This window comes from Mustela lutreola, chromosome 5, assembly GCF_030435805.1.
Source record: "Mustela lutreola isolate mMusLut2 chromosome 5, mMusLut2.pri, whole genome shotgun sequence".
In the NCBI taxonomy this organism is placed as follows: Eukaryota; Metazoa; Chordata; class Mammalia; order Carnivora; family Mustelidae; genus Mustela; species Mustela lutreola.
Genome location: NC_081294.1, coordinates 70,827,309 through 70,849,047, shown reverse-complemented (window position 1 = coordinate 70,849,047; position 21,739 = coordinate 70,827,309). Strand labels below are relative to the sequence as shown.

At 54.9% G+C, this 21,739-nt stretch overlaps 1 protein-coding gene across 2 annotated transcripts; it reads right to left on the bottom strand.

Annotated features, from left to right (window-relative positions):
- Positions 1 to 4,011: 4,011 nt before the first annotated feature.
- PDLIM4 (PDZ and LIM domain 4) lies at positions 4,012 to 18,865 on the bottom strand. Of its 2 annotated transcripts, XM_059174522.1 has the most exons (7): positions 18,687 to 18,865; positions 13,599 to 13,750; positions 9,806 to 9,887; positions 5,284 to 5,465; positions 4,914 to 5,077; positions 4,462 to 4,579; positions 4,012 to 4,330 (listed from the first exon to the last, which is right to left on the bottom strand). In XM_059174522.1, exons 1-7 carry the CDS (start codon positions 18,777 to 18,779, stop codon positions 4,126 to 4,128), a joined length of 996 nt encoding a protein of 331 aa, XP_059030505.1. In that variant the 5' UTR covers positions 18,780 to 18,865; the 3' UTR covers positions 4,012 to 4,125. The 2 variants fall into 2 exon arrangements, with proteins under 2 accessions (XP_059030505.1, XP_059030506.1); XM_059174523.1 differs by lacking the exon at positions 4,462 to 4,579 and having other exon boundaries at positions 4,115 to 4,330.
- Positions 18,866 to 21,739: the final 2,874 nt, after the last annotated feature.

Genomic DNA, 21,739 nt, shown 5'->3' with positions numbered 1-21,739 from the left:
TATTTTAAAAAAAGCTCCCTTTGCTGTTGTGTGGAGAAAGGATTGAGGAACCAGACAAAAGACAGAAAGGTTAAGCAGGAGGCTATTACAGCACCCAGGCAAGAGAATTTGGGGGCCTGGACGGTAGCTGGAGCTATGAAGGCAGAGGGAAATGGGCTAGTTAGGGATTAGTTAGAGATGAACGCAGTCATGCCTACTAACTGGTCTCCCTGCTTCCACCTTTGCCCCTTATAGTCTATTCTTCATAGAGTAGCCAGAGTGATCCTGGTTAAAACATAAAAGTCCAGGTCAGGCCACTCCTCTGGCTTCTCATCTCAGAGTAAGAGCCGAAGTCCTTCCTATGGCTTACAGGGTCAACCACAGTCAGTTTTACTGCCCCCAGATCTGTTTGGCCTCATCTACCCCTCCTAGGCATATCACTCACACTAATCCAGCCATTTCTTCACTGTTCTTAGGACATGGCAAGCACACACCTCCTCCCCCTGCCCCCACGCAGCAGTATTTCCTGCTCCCTCTGCCTGCAATGCAATTTCCCTGGATACCCACACAGATGCTCCCTTATCACCTCAGGTCTTTGCTTAAACGTCACCTTAACTGTGCAGTCTTTCTCAATTTTCTATACAAAGGGATCACTAATTCTCTACTGTAATATCTGATTTATTTTTTTATGGCAGTGCTTATAATCTGTACTTACTTTATATTTGCTCAAAATGTTTTCCACAGATGAAGCACAATGCCTGAAACATAGTAGATTCTTAGCAAATAATTAGTTGAATGAATGAGTTGAGACTAAGGATGCCAGAGGGAGGCTGAGGATATAAGAGGGATATAGTTGTCCTCTAGACCTTGCCTACCTAGCGAGTTTTAGGAAGTATGCCAGCAGAAACAAGTACAGCAAAGTCAGGAGGAAGATGATGGGAGGCATGGAGGCCTAGAACGTGTGTGTGTGTGTGTGTGTGTGTGTGTATAGGGGAAGGGGTGTGGGGTGCTGCTCTTCGCAGCCTAGGTCCGGGTAGGACAGACGCAGGTCTGATCCAAGCTCTGACAAAGGAGGTAATAGGTTGTGCCTGGAAGCATGGGGTAGGTATGGAAGGGTGTGGATGGGAATTACTTACTCTGCCTGGGGATGCGTGGACCAAGGCTTTGTTCTAAGGGAGTGGATGATGGGGGCAGTGGAGTTGGGCCTTGGAGAGTGAGTAGAAGTTTGCTGGATGGAGGAGAAAGAATAAAGACATTTTGAGTTTGAGGGAAGATCTGAGAGGTATGAAAAGGCAGGATGGTAGGATGTAGCAGAGGAAATGAGACCAAGCAGTCAGCAACATGAGTCAGAGAGGCTTGAAAGGCTAGGCCTACAACTGATAGATCAGGGACTCTATCCTGAGGGCTGTGGGGGTCTTGAAGAGGTCCCCGAAACAAGGGAGTGGGAGAATGCTCCAGCTGCCCTGAAATAGATCCCAGAAACGGTTAGGAAGCAGTACCCCAGACACAGTGATGGGTAGGGTGCAGATGATACCCAAATCTCGTTTGAAGGTCTCTGAGGTAAGAACCTGAGGGAGGGGCAAGTTTGGATCAGTCATGAGCCCTGGGTCTGGGCCAGATGGTCCTGAATCTGTGTCTCCTCCTGAGGGACTGCTGCCCTGTCTCAGAACTGGGACCCTGGGTCACAGAAAACTTGTGACGCAGTCACTCCCTGTGTACCCCGGGATTAAGGCTAGCCCAAGTGCCTGGTGGATCCACAGCGGCGGGTGGGAGTGGGGAGCCGAGCCTGCGAGTTTGATCCTCGCTAAGCCGTGGGTGCCTCCCTTCCTCTGGCTCAGGTATTTATTTTTCCGCTTGTTCCTGCGCCTAATGGCTTCCCTGGCTGCCTGTCATCCCTTCTGCTTCTGCCTCGGACGGGATGGGGCCCGGACCTGGTCCGCGGGCGAGGCTGGGTGGGAAGGAAAAGGCAGAAGCCTCCACCACCCCACCCGACTCCCGCACCGCCTTAGAGGGCGGGAGAGAGAGGGTGCGAGAGCGTGTGTGCGCATGCGCACACGCGCGGCCCCCCCCCCCCCCCCCCCGCGGCCGGGAGGGATACTCCGTGAGCTTCAGACTCGGCCTCCCTGCTCACCGTCTGACCCCTCGCGAAGCAGAAGGAGACACCGGCGGGGGGGCGCCCGAGGTCATCCGCAGGACCCGGGCCTTGGACTCCAGCCCTTTTTCTTCTCGCCTCACTAGTCAAGGGACACCTGCCCGCTGCTCCGGCCTCTGCGCCCTCCGGGAGGGGAGGAGTCATTGGGAGGAGCCTTCGGAACGCTCCTCTCAGAACGACTTAAAGCGGAAACACGATGTCTACGAGAAGCAAGCAGAAGTAAAAATTTACGAGATTACGTACACAACCCCTGAAAAAATGCGGAGTAAGCACGGATCACAGCTTTCTTCGGGACAGGGCAGTTCTTACCAAGTGAGTGTGTAGAGACAGGGTCACAGTTCAAAAAGGTTGGTTGGTTTGTTCTTCCAGAGCTTGACACACTGAGTCTAAAGCTTGACAACTGGAAATGTTCAAGAGCAGCCTTGACAAGTTTGTAAATGAAGAACAAATAGGAGAGACTGGCATACTAAACTCTACAACAGTAGTAATTAAATCAATGCGATGGTGTCCGTGGTATCGAGTCCAGGAACAGAGATTCTTAAAAAATATGAAAAGATCCTATCACTAAGAAGTTAAATAAGCCTCAGAAAATGAGTGAAGGGTTTAGGGCAATTCATGCAAGAACTACTCTTGGAGAGAGAAGACCATCCTATTCCCCACTGTTCAGTCAGCGCTCAACTGCAAGCACAAGAAATATTTGTCCAATGAATGAGCATAATCGTAATCAGAGGAGTGCAAATTAAAGCAAGTACATATCTTGTTTTACTTATCAGATTGCCAAAAAGAAAAAAAAAAAAGATCATATCCTGTGTTGGCAAGAGCATGAAGGAAAAGGCTACTGTCGTTTGCTTATGGTAAGAGTATGAACTGATAAGTCTTTTGTGGTTTGCGATAGTACAAAATTGAAAATAGCACAAATGTTCATTAGTTGGGGCTCCCTAAATAAACCCGGATTAAGTAAATGACGCTGCTTCCAGCCTGGAGCTCGTTGTGGAGAGCACAGATCCGTGTGACCTGGAGTCTGGGACAGTTTGTTGTGTGTGAACAGCCGTAATTCACCAACTCTGATAACCATTTATATTTTTAATAAGTTTGAGCCTGTGCCTGCTTGTGCAACTGAGCAGTGAAAGGCTCCAGGTCACCTCATCGCCCTGTAACCGCCAGGTCTCAGAGAAGGGGTGTGTTTTGTGTGTTTACCCTTGGCTTTGGCGATAGGAGCTAAGCGAAGGGTGCGGCCCTAGGCCCCTCTTCCTATCTTGCCTCTCCCCCAACCTACCCCCCCCCCCCACCGGCCCCGCCTCGCCTCCTCTCGCCTTGCTTGGGCTTTTCTCGTCTCCCACTGCCCCTTCCCGACACTCAAAGCGCTCCCCCTGCTGGGGAAAAAGGGGAAGGGGAAAGAAATGGGGTCTGGGCAAGCATAAAGTGGGCAGCGGGCGGAAAAGCAGACGGGGAGAAACCCGTGAGAACGCCGCGGGGGCCAAAGCCAGGAGTCAGATTACCGTCCGTGGCAGTCCCGGTGATCTTTCCACGGTGCGCCCTAGGGGCTGCCCTGGCTCTGCTCATGGCCAGATGGGACCTTTCCAGTCTGTACTCGCCCTTGTCATACCTTTGCACACAAAGTTCCTCACCCTGAAGAGCAATTCCCTCATTACTCAGTTCTCAGCTGACACCTTCCCTGTCTCCACCTTCCCTGACTCCACCGACGTCCAACCCCTTGGCGTGGCACCCCAGGTCTCACCTCCTTTATGACTGCCCCTTGAGATTTATGTCTGCCATCCATCTAGGCTGTGGCCTCCTTGAGACAGCACTGCACCTGTGTTGCTTACCAATGCCCCCAGTGCCCAGAACATGCTTGACACTTGAACAGAGGCACTGACATGTTCAAGGCTGAACAGAGGGAATTTATTAAGAGAGGCAGGGGGCAAACACGTATTTACACGGGCCGCGAGGTGGCATTAAAAGCAGAAGCGGGGACGGGAAGTTCTGGGAGCAGCTCAGACGAGCTCCACCTTGGCATTGGGGTACACTGCCACCACGTCGTAGCCCTCGGGTGGCTTGACGCGCGCCTTGGCGTGGCTCTCGCAGTAGAGCCGCTCGTCCAGAAAGAAGTAACCGCGCTGCTTAAGGTTCAGGCCGCAGTCGCTGCACATAAAGCACTCGGGGTGGTAGAGCTTGTCCCGCGCCTTGACGATGGTGCCCCTGATGGGGAAACCGGGAGAGGACTGCTTCTGGCGACTGACGGATTCGGGAGCATGTTCCCATCCAGGGCCTCGGGCGGGGCCAGGGGAGTGCCGGGGGTGGGGATAGGGGAAGCAGGGGAGGGTACTCACACTATACCGTGGCCGCAGCGCGTGCACTCGGGCAGTCCTTGCAGGCCACTCAGCGGAGTGCCCAGCTTGCTGGCCGTGGGCTTGAGGTTGCGGGCACCGCTGGACCCAGGCCGCTCCCCTGAAAGCCGGAGCGCAAGCGGCATGAGCCAGGTGCAGAGGTCAGAAAAGAGAACTTCACTTCTTCGCGGTGTGGGATGGACCCAGCTTCCAGGACCACCAGCACAGCGACTGGGGACGAGGTTTGGAGGGGGGAGGAGCCGCGACGGGGGTGGAGTGGGAATCCGGACAGAGGCGCCGCGAGGAGTGTGGGACTCTTGGAAGACAAGAGGCTGGGGTAGATGGCTGGGATGCAGGAAGGGGGTGGGGTCGCAAAGGGGCGGGGGCCGGGCGGCACTCTTCAGGGCACCTGAGGGAGTGGTTAGGCAGGTGGGGCAAGATGGCAGGAGTCTTACCGCCCTCCCCGGCCTCCAGCATGCCCTGCAAGTAGCGGAAGGAGCCTGACTGCTTGGGCTCCGAAGTCAAGGTCTCAGCCGGCTCCCGCAGCATCCTGTACACCTCTGAGCCAAGGTCCACTCCGCAGTCACGGCTCCGCGGGAGACCTCTGGCTGTGTCCGTGCTGGGTAAAAGAGATGCACCAAAAAACACAGTTGTGGCACCAGCCTTCCATCTGCCAGCTCAGGAGTCTGGTGAGGTTTTTCAGAGTGAAACCAGCCAAGACCCAAAGATCAAGTGTCAGGAGTCAAGATGTGACCCAGTGAGAGAAGAGATCTGGGATTAAGGTGGGATCTGGGTGTGGCTTCAAAGGCCACTTCTCTGTACTACCTGTTAAGTGGAGACACATGCAGGGTGCTCATTTGGGTCAGTAAGGTAGCCTCATTGCTGCTGCCATTGTGATGGAATGAGAGGTGAGATGGCTGCCCATAAGGAGGTCCCAGGCCTGGCCTGCCATCTTCTAGCCCAATCCCGGTGGCTGAGGGCCTCCTGCTGGTCACTGGACTGCCATCCTAGGAGAGACAGAGGCCTGAGGCACTGAGAAACCATCTGGGATAGGGCTTCTGGCCCTTCCTTATACATTCCATCCTTGCCCTGCTATGCCAGGCCTTCTGGGATGTTGGCTGGTTACCCCTGCTCTGGCATCTTTGGGCTGTGGTGCCCAGCCAGGGAAGGACTGCAACTTGGGCCCAGTTCAACCCCAAAAGAAATGAGAAATGGCTGTGGAAAGTCAGACACAAAAACCTACATGCCTGAGACTCAACTTTGGCACATGAACCATGTGGTGATTCTGACCACCAGTGCCTGTGACAGATGGTGTTGGGGCACGGCCATTCCAAGTAACCTTTTAAGGCCAGCGTGACTGGAGCAGAGTTTGTGGCTTCCTTGCAGAGATGCTCCTGGTGCCAGGCCTTCTCACCTGTCAGAACTGTGTTGGGTATTGTACGGGCCTGTAGCTGGGAACATGAAAAAGCAAGCCCCATCCTGCAACCAGGAAAAGTCATCAATCACTGTGTGCCCAAAGCACACAATGGAGTTGGGGGGCAGACTGAGGTTCAGAGGCATCATTGTGAGGTTAGCCCCCTTCAGGCCTGTCCCTTTGCCTCCATTTCATGTTCTGCAGGACAGTATGTGTGCCTTCTACAGGCAAAGCAGATGAGGGCCAGTGGCTGGCCCAGGCTCAAGGCTCGCCACCCTACTACTCCATGGCCAGCCTGGTGCCCTAGGCTGAAACATTTGGGGAAATGCCTTGACCATGTCTCCTCAGCTCGGGAGAAAAGGGCCATATCTCTGTGGGTGTGGATCTGAATGGGGACTGCGGATCTTCGTCTCTGTAGAGTCCAGGGCTATGCTGCCCCTGGCTTGCAGGCACACAGAGGCACGCACACTCTTATGAGAACTTTCACAAACACACATACGAAGACAACACACAAGGTCTAGCCAGTTCACCGACATATACCTAATTACACAGACACAGTTGCAGATACTCAGAGACTGTGCGGGATTCAGGCAGCCTCCAGCACTGGGGCACAGGGGAGCCTGCAGAGCTTTGTCCTGACTGCCCCCGCTTTTTCTGCAGCCTCGGAGCTGGCTGGGAGCTTGGGGAATGGGCAAACCAGCCACTGAGTGGGGTGGGGCCCCATTTCCCTCACCTCCACAGACAAAGGGGAAGGTCTCGCTGCCCAGGTGGGCCCCATCAGTGAGGCAATCACAGAAGGAAAACCCTCTTCCCCACTGGGCTGAACAAAAGCCCCTGAGAAACCCGAGCACTTTTGCACATGTGTCTGTAGGGCAGGCGGGCAGGCAAGGCTGGCCTGGCCTATAATGGGGACCAGATGGGCCGTGGGCTGTGGGGGCAGGGCTGGGCCTGGTAAGGAGGAGGCTGGGACAGGAAGGGGAGTCAGAAGGTCCTGGAGGAAGGAGGCCCTCACTCACCCAGCAGGGTGTGGGAGTCCACTACAGGGTCATCAGAGCCACTGCTCCCCCCAGGGCCACCCATGCAGCTGCCTCTCTCGGTCTGAACTCAGTAGTTAGGACACACATGGTGACCTCAGTCTCGGTATGAGTCCCACACTTCTATCATCTCTCTGAATCTGTTTCTTTATCTGTTAAATGGGGGAATGTGATGGTCTCTACATCCTAAGTTCCTTGTGGGGATAAAATGAGACAGTTGCTTGCAAAGCACTTAGCATAGTGCCTGGCACACAGCTGATGCTTGGGCTGTCATGGGCATTCCTGAGTTCTTATTCCTATTTCTGGATGTCCCCCACTTTGTGTGTAGTGCACCTGGTGCCACGTGCTCCCCGTCTCTGAGTACCTGCCAGCTGTTTGATTTGGTTGTTGAAGCCTCAGTGGGAAAATCAGCAGAATGGGGGTAACTGCTTGCTTGTTCATCAGCTCTCACGTGACCGTGGTCAAAATCTGGGACACTCAGGACACCTGGGTGCCTTGGTCGGTTAAGCACCTGCCTTTAGCTCAGGTCATGATCCCAGTGTCCTGGGATGGAGCCTCCATCAGTCTCCCTGCTCAGTGGGGAGTCTGCTTCTCCCTTTCCCTGCTCACTCTCAAATAAATAAATAAAATATTTAAAGAAAAAAAATCCTGGGACGCACCCTGGGAGGTGGGCATTGACTCCAGAGGATGAGGTGCCAACTCCAGGAGGCCAAACCCCAGCTCCCTGCCAGTCTGGAGAGGACAGGATGAGTGTGCAAGGGCTTCCTGCTCTACCCGGCTTGCTTTAACCCATTACCTGGTTCTCAGCTTAAATACCATCCTCTCCAGGAAACCTTCCCTTATTGTCACCCTTCCTCTGCCCTGGGCTGGACCAAATGCCTCTTGTGTTCCCATATAAGTAAGGCCTGAGGGAAGAAGGGTCCCCTATTACCCTACATGACCTGCAGAACCTATTTGCATCGGGGGTGCATGCCAGCGTATTTTGTGCTGATTTTAGGGCCAACTGTGGTTTTCTCCTCTGATGTCTCTGGCTGGGCCCACCCACTGCCCACTGCAGGCAGAGGGTGGGAGCACTGTGGGGACAATGGGCCCTGTGTCTGTGTTACTGAGGACACAGCCCTGTGGAGGCTGGGTGGGGGTGTTTCTGTCACCACCCATGGAGCTCATGACTTTTAAGCACAAGAGGGGGATGGCAGCTGAGGGGCAGCCCTATTGCTTAGAGAAAATCCCTCTGACTCCAGCCTGAGCGAGCCACTGGCAGCCTGGCCTTTGAAGAGGTCAGTAAGGGAAATTGTGGGGGCAGGGGCAGCTGCTCTCCAGCCCACCATCCCCAGGTGCCCTGGCCCTGAGCCCCTCCTGAAGGATGGACTAGAGCTGAGATTCAGATTCCAAAACTCAGGTGCTCTTGCCCTATCCACCCTGCACTCACACGTGACAGCTGGCCTCACAGGTGTGCTGGGGGCCTACACAATGCTGCTGCCTTCTGCCTGACCTGTGTTAAGCCTGGCTGACTTGTCAACCTCTGCTCACCCCTGGCCCCTTGGACCAGGTCACGCTCTGGAGACACAAGCATGGCTACGAATCTGTGCAAGGACAGCTGAAGTCCTGGACAGAGGAAGCCAAAAGACTGTGGTTCTGCCCCATCACTTCATCCCTTGCCTCTGCCCTCGCACCCACCCACAGGAGCTTGTTTTTTTCTGAACCTGTGATGCACAGTCTCACTTCTGTGGCTTTGCATGTGCTTCCTTGCACACTGCCTTTTTCCATGCCTCGTTGCTGGCCGGATTCTTCCTAGTCCTGCAGGTCTTGGCTTGGATACTTCCTCCTCCAGGAAGCCCTCTCTGAACGCTTAGGTGAACCATGTGCCTACTCTGGACTCCTTAGGCCCTTGGCTTCTGCCATTCCAGAACTGCTAAGTACCTCTTCCTTTTCATAATGGGCATTCTCTGGCATGTAGTAAGCATCTGGCCTCCGAGATTCCAGCAAAAGTAAGTTAAGGAACAAACACCAGAACGAGAGGATTGGATAAAGGGTGAGGGAGATGGCCTTCTCTACAGGGAAGCCTCCATGGCAAGAAAGTAGACACAAGCAGGCCTAGATGGCCATGGCCCCACATTTTGAGTCCCACAGTTCTGGTTCCATCACAGAGCAGTCCAATCTCCACCTTTTCCAAACTCTGTAGCCCAGGGATGTTGAGCTGGCTCTGGATACCTCAGCCCTGCCCCCTTGGCCACCCCTCATGTCCATGGCAAAATGAGGCCCTAGAGCAGCTCCTTCCTGCCCCCCACCCTTCTTTGAAGACAGTATCATAGTTGTGACTCCTGTCAAATGTGGAAAGGTGACTGTGGCCTGAGGTCTGCTGGGTGCAATCACAGGACAGCCAGGAGAAAACTTCAGCCTTAGGGCATTGAAGTGCCTTATATTCTAAGGTCAGTCTTGAGGACTGAGTTTGGCTCTAGCCACGTGGGTGCCCAAGGCTAAGATAAGACAGAAGAATACCCAAACAGCCTGAGGTCACTCCACAGCCTACAGCTTTCCCTGACCCAGCCCCCAAGCCAGTGACTTCCTCTTGGTTTGGCATCACTAAGCACCAGAGTGAAACCCAGCTAGGGCGATGAGGGTGAGGTAGCCCTGAGCCAAGGCCTAGCCCCGTTCCTGCCCATTCTAAGTATCTTTGTCTCAGAATCTAGGACTATTTAGAGTACAGACAGAGCCCCCAGCAGATGTTTATCACCTGGGGAGCACAGGATGGGGCATGGACATGGCCCAGAGAAGTCTGCTGCTTCAGTCTCTGGTTTGGGCATCTGAAAGCTAGACAGCAAGACATCTAGTGCAGGCCTGGTCCCTCTGCCCTGGGCTTGCTCTGAACCATGCCAGGCCAGGTGGTGTCCATACATACCTGGGCCTCAGGGTCAATATGGATCCTCTGTGCCTGAGCCTTGCTGTCCTCTGGGGCACTGGTCCAGCTCCTGCCTTCAGGTCTGTGACAGGAATTAGGATGGTCAGATAGATCTGTTTACTGTGCCTACCATGACTGGAACCATGGCTAAGAGGGGGTGGGCTCGGGGTCCAGAGCCACCCAGGACCAGGCCTGGCACCCTGAATGGCAGAAGCCACCACCGCAGCACTTGCCCCTGCACCAGATGGTAGCTGTTGTAGCGAGGAGACAGAACTCAGATCTGCCACCTGCCTAGGGCGGGGCTATGTGTTCCATCCTCACCAGCTGCTCCAGGCCTCTCTGGTCTCATTCCCAGACAGGATGCAACAGAAGCCCTTCAACTTCCCCACTTTTTCACCCTCTCCGTGGCCTCAGCAAAAAAAGAAGGCGGGCTCATAGCAGGGCGTGCCAGGCCTCACACGTGGATCAGCGAGGAGCCCATCTGCTTATCCTCTTCCATCCACAGCCTCTGGCCTGGCTTGGAGGTCAAGCATCCCTGGGCTCTAGGGGAGGTGACATAGAGGCTTTGAGGGGTGCGCCTCCCCTCTTGCTGCCGGCAGAGTCATCACCAATGTCTGCCCAGCCCAGATGGGAAACAGGCCATTAGGAAATTCCTGCTTCACCATAGAAACCAAAAGCCAAACACCACTCAGGAGGGAGAAAAACATCATAAACCTGCCATAAGTGGGGCAGGCGGGGCTGGCGGGGCTGAAAGACTACAGGCCTGGGGCCCAGTCCTGCCATTCAGTAGCCCTATGAGGAGGCAAGCCAGGAGGTTGCATGGACCCTGGACTGACAGGTGGGTGTGAAGGGAGGCCCATTAGACCAAAGGGGAATAATGTCCCCCTTCACCTCAAAAGGCCTCCTGGGGCTTTCCAAGAACTCACCACTGGGCCAACAGCTCAACACGGCCTCTCTCCCTGCAGTTCACTGAAGGATTTTTAACTATCTATCTACACATGTAGACCACACTCCCTCTACACTTCCTCACCATGGCCCATTCCTTAAGCCGGTACAGACTTAGCCTCTCTCCCCCAGAGCCTTCTGCAGGCCTGTGCCACCAAGGCTCTGCTGCCCGAGGGCAACACCATCCCCACTGGCCCCAGCCTTTCATCCAGGCTCCCGGTGACTGCCCTAACTCACAGCTCCACCTTTGGCCTCCGCCAGCTCAGAACTCTGATGGGATCAGTCTAGGACATCACATGTGGCTACGACGACCTTATACTCCCCTGAAGTTCTGCCCAGAAGAAAAGTACAAGCCTGTGGTCTGGAGATCAGAGTGCACAAAGTACCCAGAGCAAAGAGCGTAGCCCAAGGCAGCAGATCAGAATGAAGGCTTATTCAATCTCCATCCATAGGCCTTCACTTCAGGCTGGACAGGTGGCAGCATCTACCATCTTTAAGCAAAACGACAGCCCAAGGGTGGGCCATGTAATTGCATCCTGTAACATATACAATGGGCAACACAGACCTCACCAGAAGCCTGGGTTTGGAGCCGATGCCAGAAAGGTTCTGGGCCTAGAGAACATGCCCAGAAAGTATGGGTTAGCTTGGATTGTTGGATAACTGGCTCTGAGTTCTAAACAAAATAAGTATAGCAAGAAAGTTGGGCCCTTCCTTCACTTCTCTTCCTGTGGAGAAGTCTGTGGAGGGTTAGACCCCTCTGTAAATAAGCAGGGAACTGGTCTGGGTCAAACTCTGTGGGCAGGGGCACAGAATAGCTCTCTCCAGTCAGCTCAACAGGCTGATCCTCCACAGAAACCATGCTGAGGGGGGTCTGTGGAGCATAGGTCCTGTCCTAGCAGGAAGGTCAGAGAGCAGGGTCAGAGGCCTTGTGGATGGTGCCCAGAAGAAATGCTAGCCCAGAGGGTCAAGGTGGCCTTCTTAATTTCTCAGAATCTGCATGTGTGAGCACTAGGAGGTGGAGGCTGGAAGACAGGACCCCAGATTTTCACCCTAAGCAAACCCAGTACATCATAAGCATTTAATCTCCCAATCATAAGATGGTCCCATTTTAGAGCTGAGGAAACTGAGGACTTTGAGATTAAATCACTTGCTGGAGGACACCACAGTTCTCCAGTGCAGAGCTGGGATTTGAACCCAGATCTGTGATAGTAGAGAGTATGCTCTCACCTGGTCCATGGCCAGGCAGCATTCGGGGGCAGAGTAGAACAGATTAGGGGACTCTGTGGCTCCATCCATGCTTGGCTTGGAACAAATGACCAGGAAAAGAAGGAAGGAAGGAAAGGGAACCTCCACCCTGCCCCCATCCTGCTGCCCTCCCCTGACATCATTCCCTCTGGGAACCTCCTGACTCAGGCCCCCTACAAGCTCCCACTGCCTCCCCCACCCCACTACTACCAGGGCTTCCCTTCTTTAGCAATGCAAAATGAAGGCCGGAGGTGAGTCAGGGCCAAGGAAACCAGCCAAGTGGGGCAGCCGCAGAGGCCACTCGTGGGCAGAGCAGTGCTGATGTTTCCCCCAGCCAGACTATACCTCAGTCTGGGAGAGGGCGATGAATGTGATCCTGTTTGGTGGAGAAGAAAACTCAGGCTCATAGAGGTCATCTGGTATACCTAAGATCCCACAGAGTCTGGATTAGAACCAGCTCTGCTGAACTCCCAGGCCAGGGCCCATTGCCCTTGGAGTTGCACTCAGCTTCAAGAGCACAGTCAGGGGTCCTGACCCCAACCTGGACCCACAACCAAGCCAGACGCACATGGAGGCTCTCAGAAGCCTTCCTAACATGTTTAATGGCTCCCAGCCCTGCCAGCTCTAACGCATAGTTAGCCGTGTTGTGGTTTGGAGAAACTTTGCTGACACACGTCCACAGGAGGGTCATGGAAAGTCCCTGTTAGCAGTGAACGTGGCAGAGCTAAGCAGTTCTGTCTGACTTCTCTGGATCCAAGCAAGATAGGGGGAAGGGAGATCCCACTCAGTCAGGACCTGGCCACCTGCCTTTACAGCTAACCAAGACCTAGTGCCTGACTGGGGCTAGGGACACCTCAGGTGGACCTTCCATCCTAGATCATTTATAAGGCACACACACGGCCTGGGGAACCCCAATCCTCCCCCTTCATGTAGGCAATATGGCATGATACAGTCCCTAGCATCCAGATTGAATCAGAATCTGTTGCAGAGGCATGAGGCATGGTGGCGCCAGCCGAGGCAGGGCAGCCTTGTGGGGGCAGGAGTGGTGGCAGCCACTCCTAGGAGTGAGAGACACCTGAGGACAAGCTTTGCTTTCCCACTCCCTTGCTGAGGAACTTTAGGCACCCACTAACCTTTCTGGGCCTCAGCTATCTCATCTGTAATATGAGGACCACCCCAGCTTCCATTTTATCAAGCAGGTCTAAAGGTTAAATGAGGTGTGGAACAAGAAACCACTTTGAAATGATCAGCAAAAGGATCACTCACTCAGGGGTGGGAAGACTGAAATCACTGCCCCCATCCCCAGAGGCTGCCCAAGGTCTTATTTCATCGTTGATTTGGGCTGCCTGTCCCCTCCCATAAGTCCCTCAACAGATTTCCAGTCCTGAGCTAACAGGGGGCCTCTTTCCTTCTTAAGCACCACCCTCTCCAAACAGTGTCTGTCATGCCCCTGGGAAAGCACTAGTTCCTAGGACTGGGGTGCCATGGAGCTGAGGCAGAGAGGCTGTGTGGAGCCTGGCTGTCTGAGGATGCTGACTATTCCTGACTTATCCTCCCCTTCATTCCACCCCCCGCGCCCCAGGCCAGCCTACCCTGTGCATACCTGCTCACAGAGAGTGTGAGGTGGTCGTGGCAGCCCTTGATGCGATTCTGCGCCTCCAGGTGCGTCATGAGCTCTGTGCTTTCCCCATTGATGGCCTGGATCAGGTCTCCGGGGCACAGGGCAGCCAGTGCAGCCTTGCTGCCAGCATGGACCTGTAAAGGGACAAGCCAGAGGACTGGGCATCGGCCATTATGTGGCCTTGCTGTGGTCTCGGGCCTGGACCTCCTCCAACCTCAGAACCTGGGCTGTGCAGCCCTTCTGCCCACATGACCTGTGGGTGGGCCAGCCCCAAGACTGGTTGAGTTCCCATGTGGTCTTGCCACAGCCTCTGTTGTAAACACCCCCAATTCCAACACCTGAAGGACCTCTGGGGTATGAGGGCATGTAACCGGGCCTTCCTTGGGACTGGGACACGTGGGACATCCCACGTGTCCCAGTCCCAAGCAACGCTTGTCGCTTGCATATGTGCCCACGGACATGCAAGGGATACTCGGGGACACATAGGCTCCCAGATACATACAAAGCATGGACATGTCACATATACCCTACATAGTCAGGGCCCTACCCAGACACACAGCATGGCAGTCCCTTAACCCGATATTTCCTTGTCTCCCTACTCATTTCCTTTCATCCCTAACCCCCACATTCACCTCCACCTCCCCACATTCTATCCAGACCAACTGAATATCCAGGTGCTACCGACAGCCCCAGATAATTCTCACCTCCATGCTTCTGCAGATACTCGTCTTTCTAGCTGGAACACTCTTTCCTTTGACCTCAAACCCTAATTACCAGCTTTTTCCTTCTCACCTTCACATCTTAGCAGAGAAGGCATTTCCCCTAGGAACCTCTTCTTCGGGCTCTCATAGTCCTCTGTGTACCCCTTTACCACTTTGCTCCCCTAACATTGTTAGCGCCTCATTCTGGGTCTGTGTCATCACCTCCCCAGGCAAGTCCAGGACCATGTACTTCCCGTTGCCTGCCTGACTGCACTCCTGAGTCGCTATTTGACCTCCACTTCATCAGCAGGACAGACACTCTATCAGGCCACCCCAGTGCTACTATTGACTCCAGGCAAATGGTGTCCATATCTGGAGCTTCTTACAATGCTGGTGCCCTGACGAGGGCCACATGGGGTTGAGGATAGTCTAACAGAGAGGCCAGAGTAAGGAGCCCAGGGGAATTCAGGCAACAGGGCACTCTTCACCCTTTCCCCAGTCCCAGTACCGCCTTTGGAAAGAAACTTTAGGCCCCCTTATTAAAAAAAAAATTTTTTTTTTTTGCAGTAATTTCTATGCCTGATATGGGGCTCAAACTTACAACTGTAAGATCAAAGTCACATGCTGTACCAACTGAATCAGCCAGAGTATAGGTGCCCTCATTCCTACCCGGCCTCTCCAGTGGTGTCCTCAAGAGCTTCCAGCTACCCCATTCCTATTGCTGGAGTTGGGAGCTCCTGAAAGCCCAGCTAGGCTCAGCCTATCCAGTTTTCAGTAGTGAGTGGACAAAGCCGAGGTGCTGGCAGCTCCTTGGCTGGAATCCTGGTGTGGGCAGCGCTAAAGCTGGCCCGCCCTGAAATAGGCTGCCCCAAGGAATATTTTTCTGGAGCATGGCCCCCTCAGCCACCAGCCCACCACGAATGCTCATCCACAGGGCCTAGGCACCTGCACAAGCCTATCATCCTGGGGGAAGGACCTACTGGGCATTATCCCACCCTCCACTCAAGGCCCTGCTCCAGGTCCCTTTCCTTTGTGGACACATGCTCTGTGAAATGGCCTGGGCTCAGTGCTTTACCCATAACTAGTTCATGGCAACTTTTCAACCACCTGATGAGACAAAGGCTGTTCTCATTCCTAGAAATGAAGTAAGGGAGGCTTGGGGGAAGGGGCACCTTGCCCCAGTCCCCATGCTGGAGAGAAGTCTTCTTTTTCAGGGGGGTGGCTAGCTGCACGATGACTCAGCCAGGACAAGGGGTGCATTCAGGCCCCTGTGGGTGGAGGAAGTTCTTGAAAGCAGGGGTGGCTGGGACTCTGCCAGCTCCACTAGCTCAGGGAGTTCTGGTCAGAGAGGGCATGAGGCCAGGAAACCGTGACTCTCCCAACTGCCTTTATAAGCATTGTCTCAGTCCTCCAGGAAAGCCCATTTCTTAGGTGAGGAAACTGAGGTCCAGAGAAGTGCAGAAGGATGTTCAACTGATAAATGGCAGAGTCAGGATTTCACTGCAAGCCAGCTGGTTCCAAGTCTATCCACTAACCCCTGTGTGATTTGCTGAAGAAAGGGAGTGACGGGAGAGACTCTCCTAGGGGAGAGAGAGTATCACAGGTAAAAAGGTCAGCATGTATAATGGCTCACTCGGAGAGAGAATAAAAGCAGTCTTCTCGGATTGAAGCATCATTAGTGAGAGGAGAGTGGGAGAAAAGTCAGAGAAGAAGCAGGGACCTGACCTGCGGGTCTTGTAGGCCCAGGTAAGAAGCTGTCATTTCTCCTGGGTGGTTGGGAACTATGGAGGGTTCTAAGCAGGGAAGTCACAGGACACAGTTTAACTCAGGCCTCTCCCTCTGGCTGCTGAATGCAGGATAAATAGACAGAAGGAAGGGAGAGGGGTACAGCGAGGTCAGTTGCACAAAGCAGGCTCCTCACCTGTAGCTTTCCCAGCCCCTTTACATTCCTGGCCCCTGCTCCACTCTGCCAAGCCTAGACACTGTGGTGGACTGGAAGTCACAGAGTCTGGGGACATATTGTCCCGTATAGTCACAGCAAGTGCCGGGCAGGCCTGGATTCCTGTCCCTGCTCTGCTTCTCTGGATGCACCCTGGCCTCTCTGAGCCTCAGTATCCCCATCTATAATGTGAGCCCAGTGGGAGCCCTTACTATTAAGAGCTCTTGTGAGGACTATCTGAGGCAATCAGGGCAAAAAGCCCCCACAGTGGGTTGAGCACATGGTGGGGGGGAGCTGATACCAGCACAAATTAGGGTGGGGCCTGGAATGCTATGGACGCTCAGCCACGGCCGCCAATCACTGTAGTTCATAGGGGAAGAAGCCCAGACCAGGGTTCTTGGGGCCTCCGCCAGGCTTCATGGGCTGAAGGTGTAAGGCCGTAGCTCCGCCAGGCAGCCAGCCTCATCCCTGTCTCTGAGTGTGGCTGTCCTCACAGCAGGGTGGGCGGGGGATGGGGGGACACGGCTCTAGAAGCATGGAAGAGGTTGGGTCTTGAGCCCCCTTGGTAAAGACACTCTCACACATCATCCGTGTCTGTAGATCTGCCCTTAACATACCTGCTGGGCAAGCTGTGGCCTGTGTCTCCCCAGCCTCAAAGATCTTCCCAGATCCCCCCCAAATCCAGGCTCAGGCATCCTGGTTCCTTAGGCCTGAGCTGCTGCCGCATGACTTTGGGGGACAAGGAGGGGGTTCTTCCTGGCAAACCCTCTCCCAGCCTGCCTGCCTGCCGGCCAGGGGCCTGCATCCCAGTTAGCTCCAAACAAGGCCGCCACTGCTGCTGCCACTGTGACGTGTGGAGGCCTTTCCTCCATGGGCCAGCAGCCGCGTGGGCAACAGATGTCTCTGCTCCCCGCCGCCTGTGGCCGTCAGCCGCCGCCACTGAGCCTGTCAGCGGCCTCACGCCCAGGGTGCCTGGACTGCTGGCTGGCCTAGCACCCCGACCAGCCCGCCTTGGCGGACACACAGCAAGGCATACATGCAGACAGACACAGAGGCGCACGCGCACACACACACACACACACACACACACAGCAGTCCCCCTCAGGGAAGTGGGAGATGAAAGGCTGTGTTGATGTCCTGGGAGATGAAAGATGTGTTGAAGGCCCACCTCACTTAGCCCCAGGAACCTGATGACCATGGGGTAAGGGCAGATGGGGGAAGTCTCCCAGGACAGCTGGGCCTGCCTGTCACCCTGGTCCCCAGAAATGGGATTCCGTGATTTTTTACTCCACCGGGTACCCACCCACTTCCAAGTAGCAGAAAGAAACCTCTGAAAGCCCAGCCAACTTGGTCCAGCCTCCACAGAGAGAGGTGGCAACACAGTGGGGGAAGGTGATTCTCAGTTCTCCTGACTCAGGCCTCCAAAGGCAGCCTGTGTGTATAAAGGATGGTCCTCAAATGGCCCCAGGTCCCTTCGCTCTTCCTTCCAGAGCGAGACCCTTCAAGGGCAGGACCTGGGTTTTGTCCTCTTTTGTCCCCTAGTCCGAGATCCCCAAAGGCAGAGTCTGACTCCCTTTTTTAGCCCTTCAAACTAAGGAACCCTGAAGCCAGACCAGGATCCTGTCTCCCTGAGACTGGGCACTCCTTCTGACAGGGCCTGAATCCCTTCCTCAGCTCCTCTGTCTCCCCAGATTAGCCAACCCCGCAGGGCTGTGCCCACTCCTCTTTCTCCTCTGTCCTAAGTCTGGGGCAATGCATGGCCCTGGAAATCAGAGAAACTGGGCCGAGGTTATTCTGGCCCCTAGCCTTGTGTGGTCTTGTGCGGAGGGGTCTCAAAACCTCACAGTCAAGTCTCTCCTTCCCCTGGAAGCCCAAAATTTCTCTTGGTCACTTCCTCTTAGGACAATTGAGGTCACAGATGAGAGTCTGACCAAAACTAGAGTGAGGAAGTGAATGGATCTTCTCCTTTTCATATTCAGAGAGGACCCCAGACCTCCCTGGGGTTACCCAGCTCTACTGGCAGGGACCTTTGATAGGAGAAGGGGTTTTCAGTCATTTTGCCCCAAATGCTCAGGCTGGGTTCAGTTTAAGCAGCATTTCCCGGCCTCTGTAGATCTGTCCAGACCCCTGGCCCAGTGAGCTCCTTCCCCGGCCTGCAGCAACTCCCCCAAAATAAGACCAGCAGGAAGGCTGGTGTTTGAACTGGGGTGGGGGTTTCCTTCAAGGGATAGGACAGGCAGGCCCGGTGCAGGGAGAGAGGGGGTTGGGGCAGTACTGCCCTGCTTGGAAGCCTCCAGAGGCCATGTGTCGCCCAGGCCAGTCTTTGGCTTTCGAACCTCAGGGACGTCAGGGATCTGGGTTTTGGGTGGACCGCGAGGACAGGGTCTCAGATCGAAGACCTCCCCGCCGCCCCGTGGCCGCCGGACTCACCCGCGAGATGGTGAGGGGTGCGCTGAAGTCCCGGCCGCCTACTAGGCGGAAGCCCCAGGGCGAAGGGCCGCGCAGGGTCACGGAATGGGGCATCACGGACCGGAGCCGCAGCCGGAGCCTGAGCCGGACACTGAGGAGCTGCCGCCGCCGCCACCGCCACCGCCACCGCCACCGCCGCCGCCGCCTGGACGCCGCGCCCCGCCCCCGGCCCGCCCGCCCCCGAACCCCGCTCCACCCGGCCCCCGCCCCCGTTCCCCTCGCTCCCGGATTGGCCCCGCGGCCAGCCGGACCCGCCCACTTCGGGGGGCTCTGAGGACCCGCCCCTTGGCTCCAGCGCCTAGAGCCCCGCACCCCCGGCGCGGTCGCGGAGACCCCGGGACTAGCACAGCCCCGACGACGGGGATCCTGCCCTGGCCTCGCTCTGAGGGCCACGGACCCGACATGGGCCGCGGAAGCTCAGGCACAGGTCCTTTGAAGTCGCATCTACCGGGCGGCGCCCCAGCCTGATGAGGGACTAGGGGAGCGAGTGGGGGGGGGGGGTGCGGCCCAGATGGGGGATGGGGCCGTGCCTTGCTCCGAAAACTCCTTAAGGTCCTGGCAGACAAACATGCCTCTCTACCCCACGGTGTGGTGCGAGGAGTTCTCTGAACAGCAAGCCCTGAGGAGGAGCCTCCTGCCTGAGGAAGCCTGGGCCTGGGACACAGCCCCAGGACGACAGCAGGCAGTGCCAAGTATGGGGTGAGAACAGAAAGGTCCCCAGCCTCATTCTGGGATGTCAGGAGGTCTTTCTGGAAGCAGTGGCCCCCAAATTGAGTCTAGAAGAAGGGTGGTGTCTTGTCCTTCCAGGTGTCACTCACTCCTTCCCCTCTGGGGCCATGTCTCTGGCTGCACTGCCTCTTCTCATCCTCCTTTGGAAGGTTTTTTGTTTCCCTAGGCTTCCCAGAAAAGGAGCTGCTTAGGTGGTTTGGGGGTAGTAGCTGCATCACTGGAGGGGAGTGATGTGTTTGAGGGGCATGGAATTGTGCGCAGGCTTTCGCTTGAGGCCCTTCCTGGTGCTGTCTTCACTCTCAGCCATTGTCCTCCAGAGATGTCCTTGAATGGCCCTTGTAGGCTCCATGACTGGGCTCCCCTAAACACTTGGTGTCTGGCTGTCTCAGGTAAGCACTGTTTGCTTTGGGTTTTCCGCCCCCGCCCCCCCAGTTCTGAGGAGGCCCCTAATTTAGTCATTTTTGACAACCCTGTGTGCTCTCTTGGCCGACTTTAGGTAAGGGCTCTGCCCTTGGGATGCTAACAGGCTATGGGGTGAGATATGTCCATGGGGTCTCTAGCAGCCCCAAGAAGGAAAACTGCTTAAGAGGCACAAAGTTGGGTGCCTGGGTGGCTCAGTTGGTTAAGCATCTGCCTTCGGTTCATGTAATGACCCCAGGGTCCTGGGGTTGAGCCCCATATCTGGTGCTTGCTCAGAGGGGAGCCTGTTTCTCCCTCTGCGTCTAACTGTGGGAGCTGCAGTTAGATGCAGAGGGAGAAACAGGCTCCCCTCTGAGCAAGCTGAACAAGCTCTGTGCTCAAACTCTGTCAAATAAATAAATAAAATCTAAAAAAAAAAAAAAAAAAAAAAGAGAGAGAGAGAGAGAGAAACTTACAGTAGTCCAAAGAAGGGGGGGTGCCTTCACCATAGAACATGATTTCCTCTCTGGGAGGTGAGGTGCTGCTGTCTATTCAGCTGGCAGAGAGAGGTGAGTGGTATGCATGGGTGGGGGGAGTGTGTCAGCCACATATTGGGCTCTCAGCCCTGTGAGGTGGAGGTTTCTGCTCAGCCCCATACAGGCCTGGAGAGGAGTGGACTTGGACAAAGTGGAGAGGCCATCAGGAAAGCTGGTCTCTGGATGGTCTCTCAGAGGTCCTTAGGCCAGAAACTCTACGGACCTTGGATCCCACTAAAGGACAGGGACAGTGGGGGCAACCATCACCTATCACAGACTGTCCAAGGGTTAGATGCACAGAAAGGCTGGGTAGCCAGAGACCCTGTATCTGGATTCCAAGAACTATAGTGAATGTAAGTGGCACAAGTCATGCTGGTATTAAAGGGTCCTTAAGAGTCAGTGGAAGCTCCTACCTGAGACATCCCATAGTCTTGAAACTTGAAACATATTCCTTTTTTTTTTTTTTAAGATTTTATTTATTTATTTGACAGAGAGAGAAATCACAAGTAGGCAGAGAGGCAGGCAGAGAGAGAAGGGGAAGCAGGCTCACCACTGAGCATAGAGCCAGATGCAGGGTTCGATCCCAGGACCCCGGGATCATGACCTGAGCCGAAGGCAGAGGTTTTAACCCACTGAGCCACCCAGGCGCCCCTTGAAACATATTTTTGAAACTCCTCCTTAACCCTGCTTCCATCACCCAACTTACACACCTCCAGAGACTGTCAACTGCCCCCATTCCCCCCAGCCCATCCTGAAATCACTTCACTGCCTTCCTGTTTCCGTCCATTTTGGGGGAAGCATATCACTCCCTCCCAGAAGTCCTTCTGAATATGACTTTCCTAGCCCTTTATCATCTCATCAGTGTAATCCGTCTGTGGGGGCTTCTATCACAGGGTTGAAGATGGGGCGGGGGGGGGGGCTCTTCTCAAGTCTGTACATAAACTTACCCTTTTCAGTGTGTAGCTTCTGGGTCTGTTCCAAGGTCCATGCCAGTTATCCTGTACAGTGAGTCATGGAAGACATCCTTGAGAGGACATCAGAGACCCATTTCTGACAGTGCCCTTCCATAGGATACAGCCTGGGCAGGCTGTGCTCCTAAGACTGGGAACAGACCTTAGGAGCCACACTAAGGGCTTGCTTCTGAGGTAACCTGTGTCCTGAATAACAGGCCAGATGAGTGCTTCCAAACCATCCCTGATACCTCCTCCAGGAAGCCTTCAGGATTTCCTTTCACTCTTAACAGCCTTATTCGTCAGGGTTGCTATGTTGTTGGATCTCTGTCATGCCAGGGCACCACATTACAGGCTAATTACAGGGTCTGGGAGTCCTCTCCAACCAAGGTGGGGGATG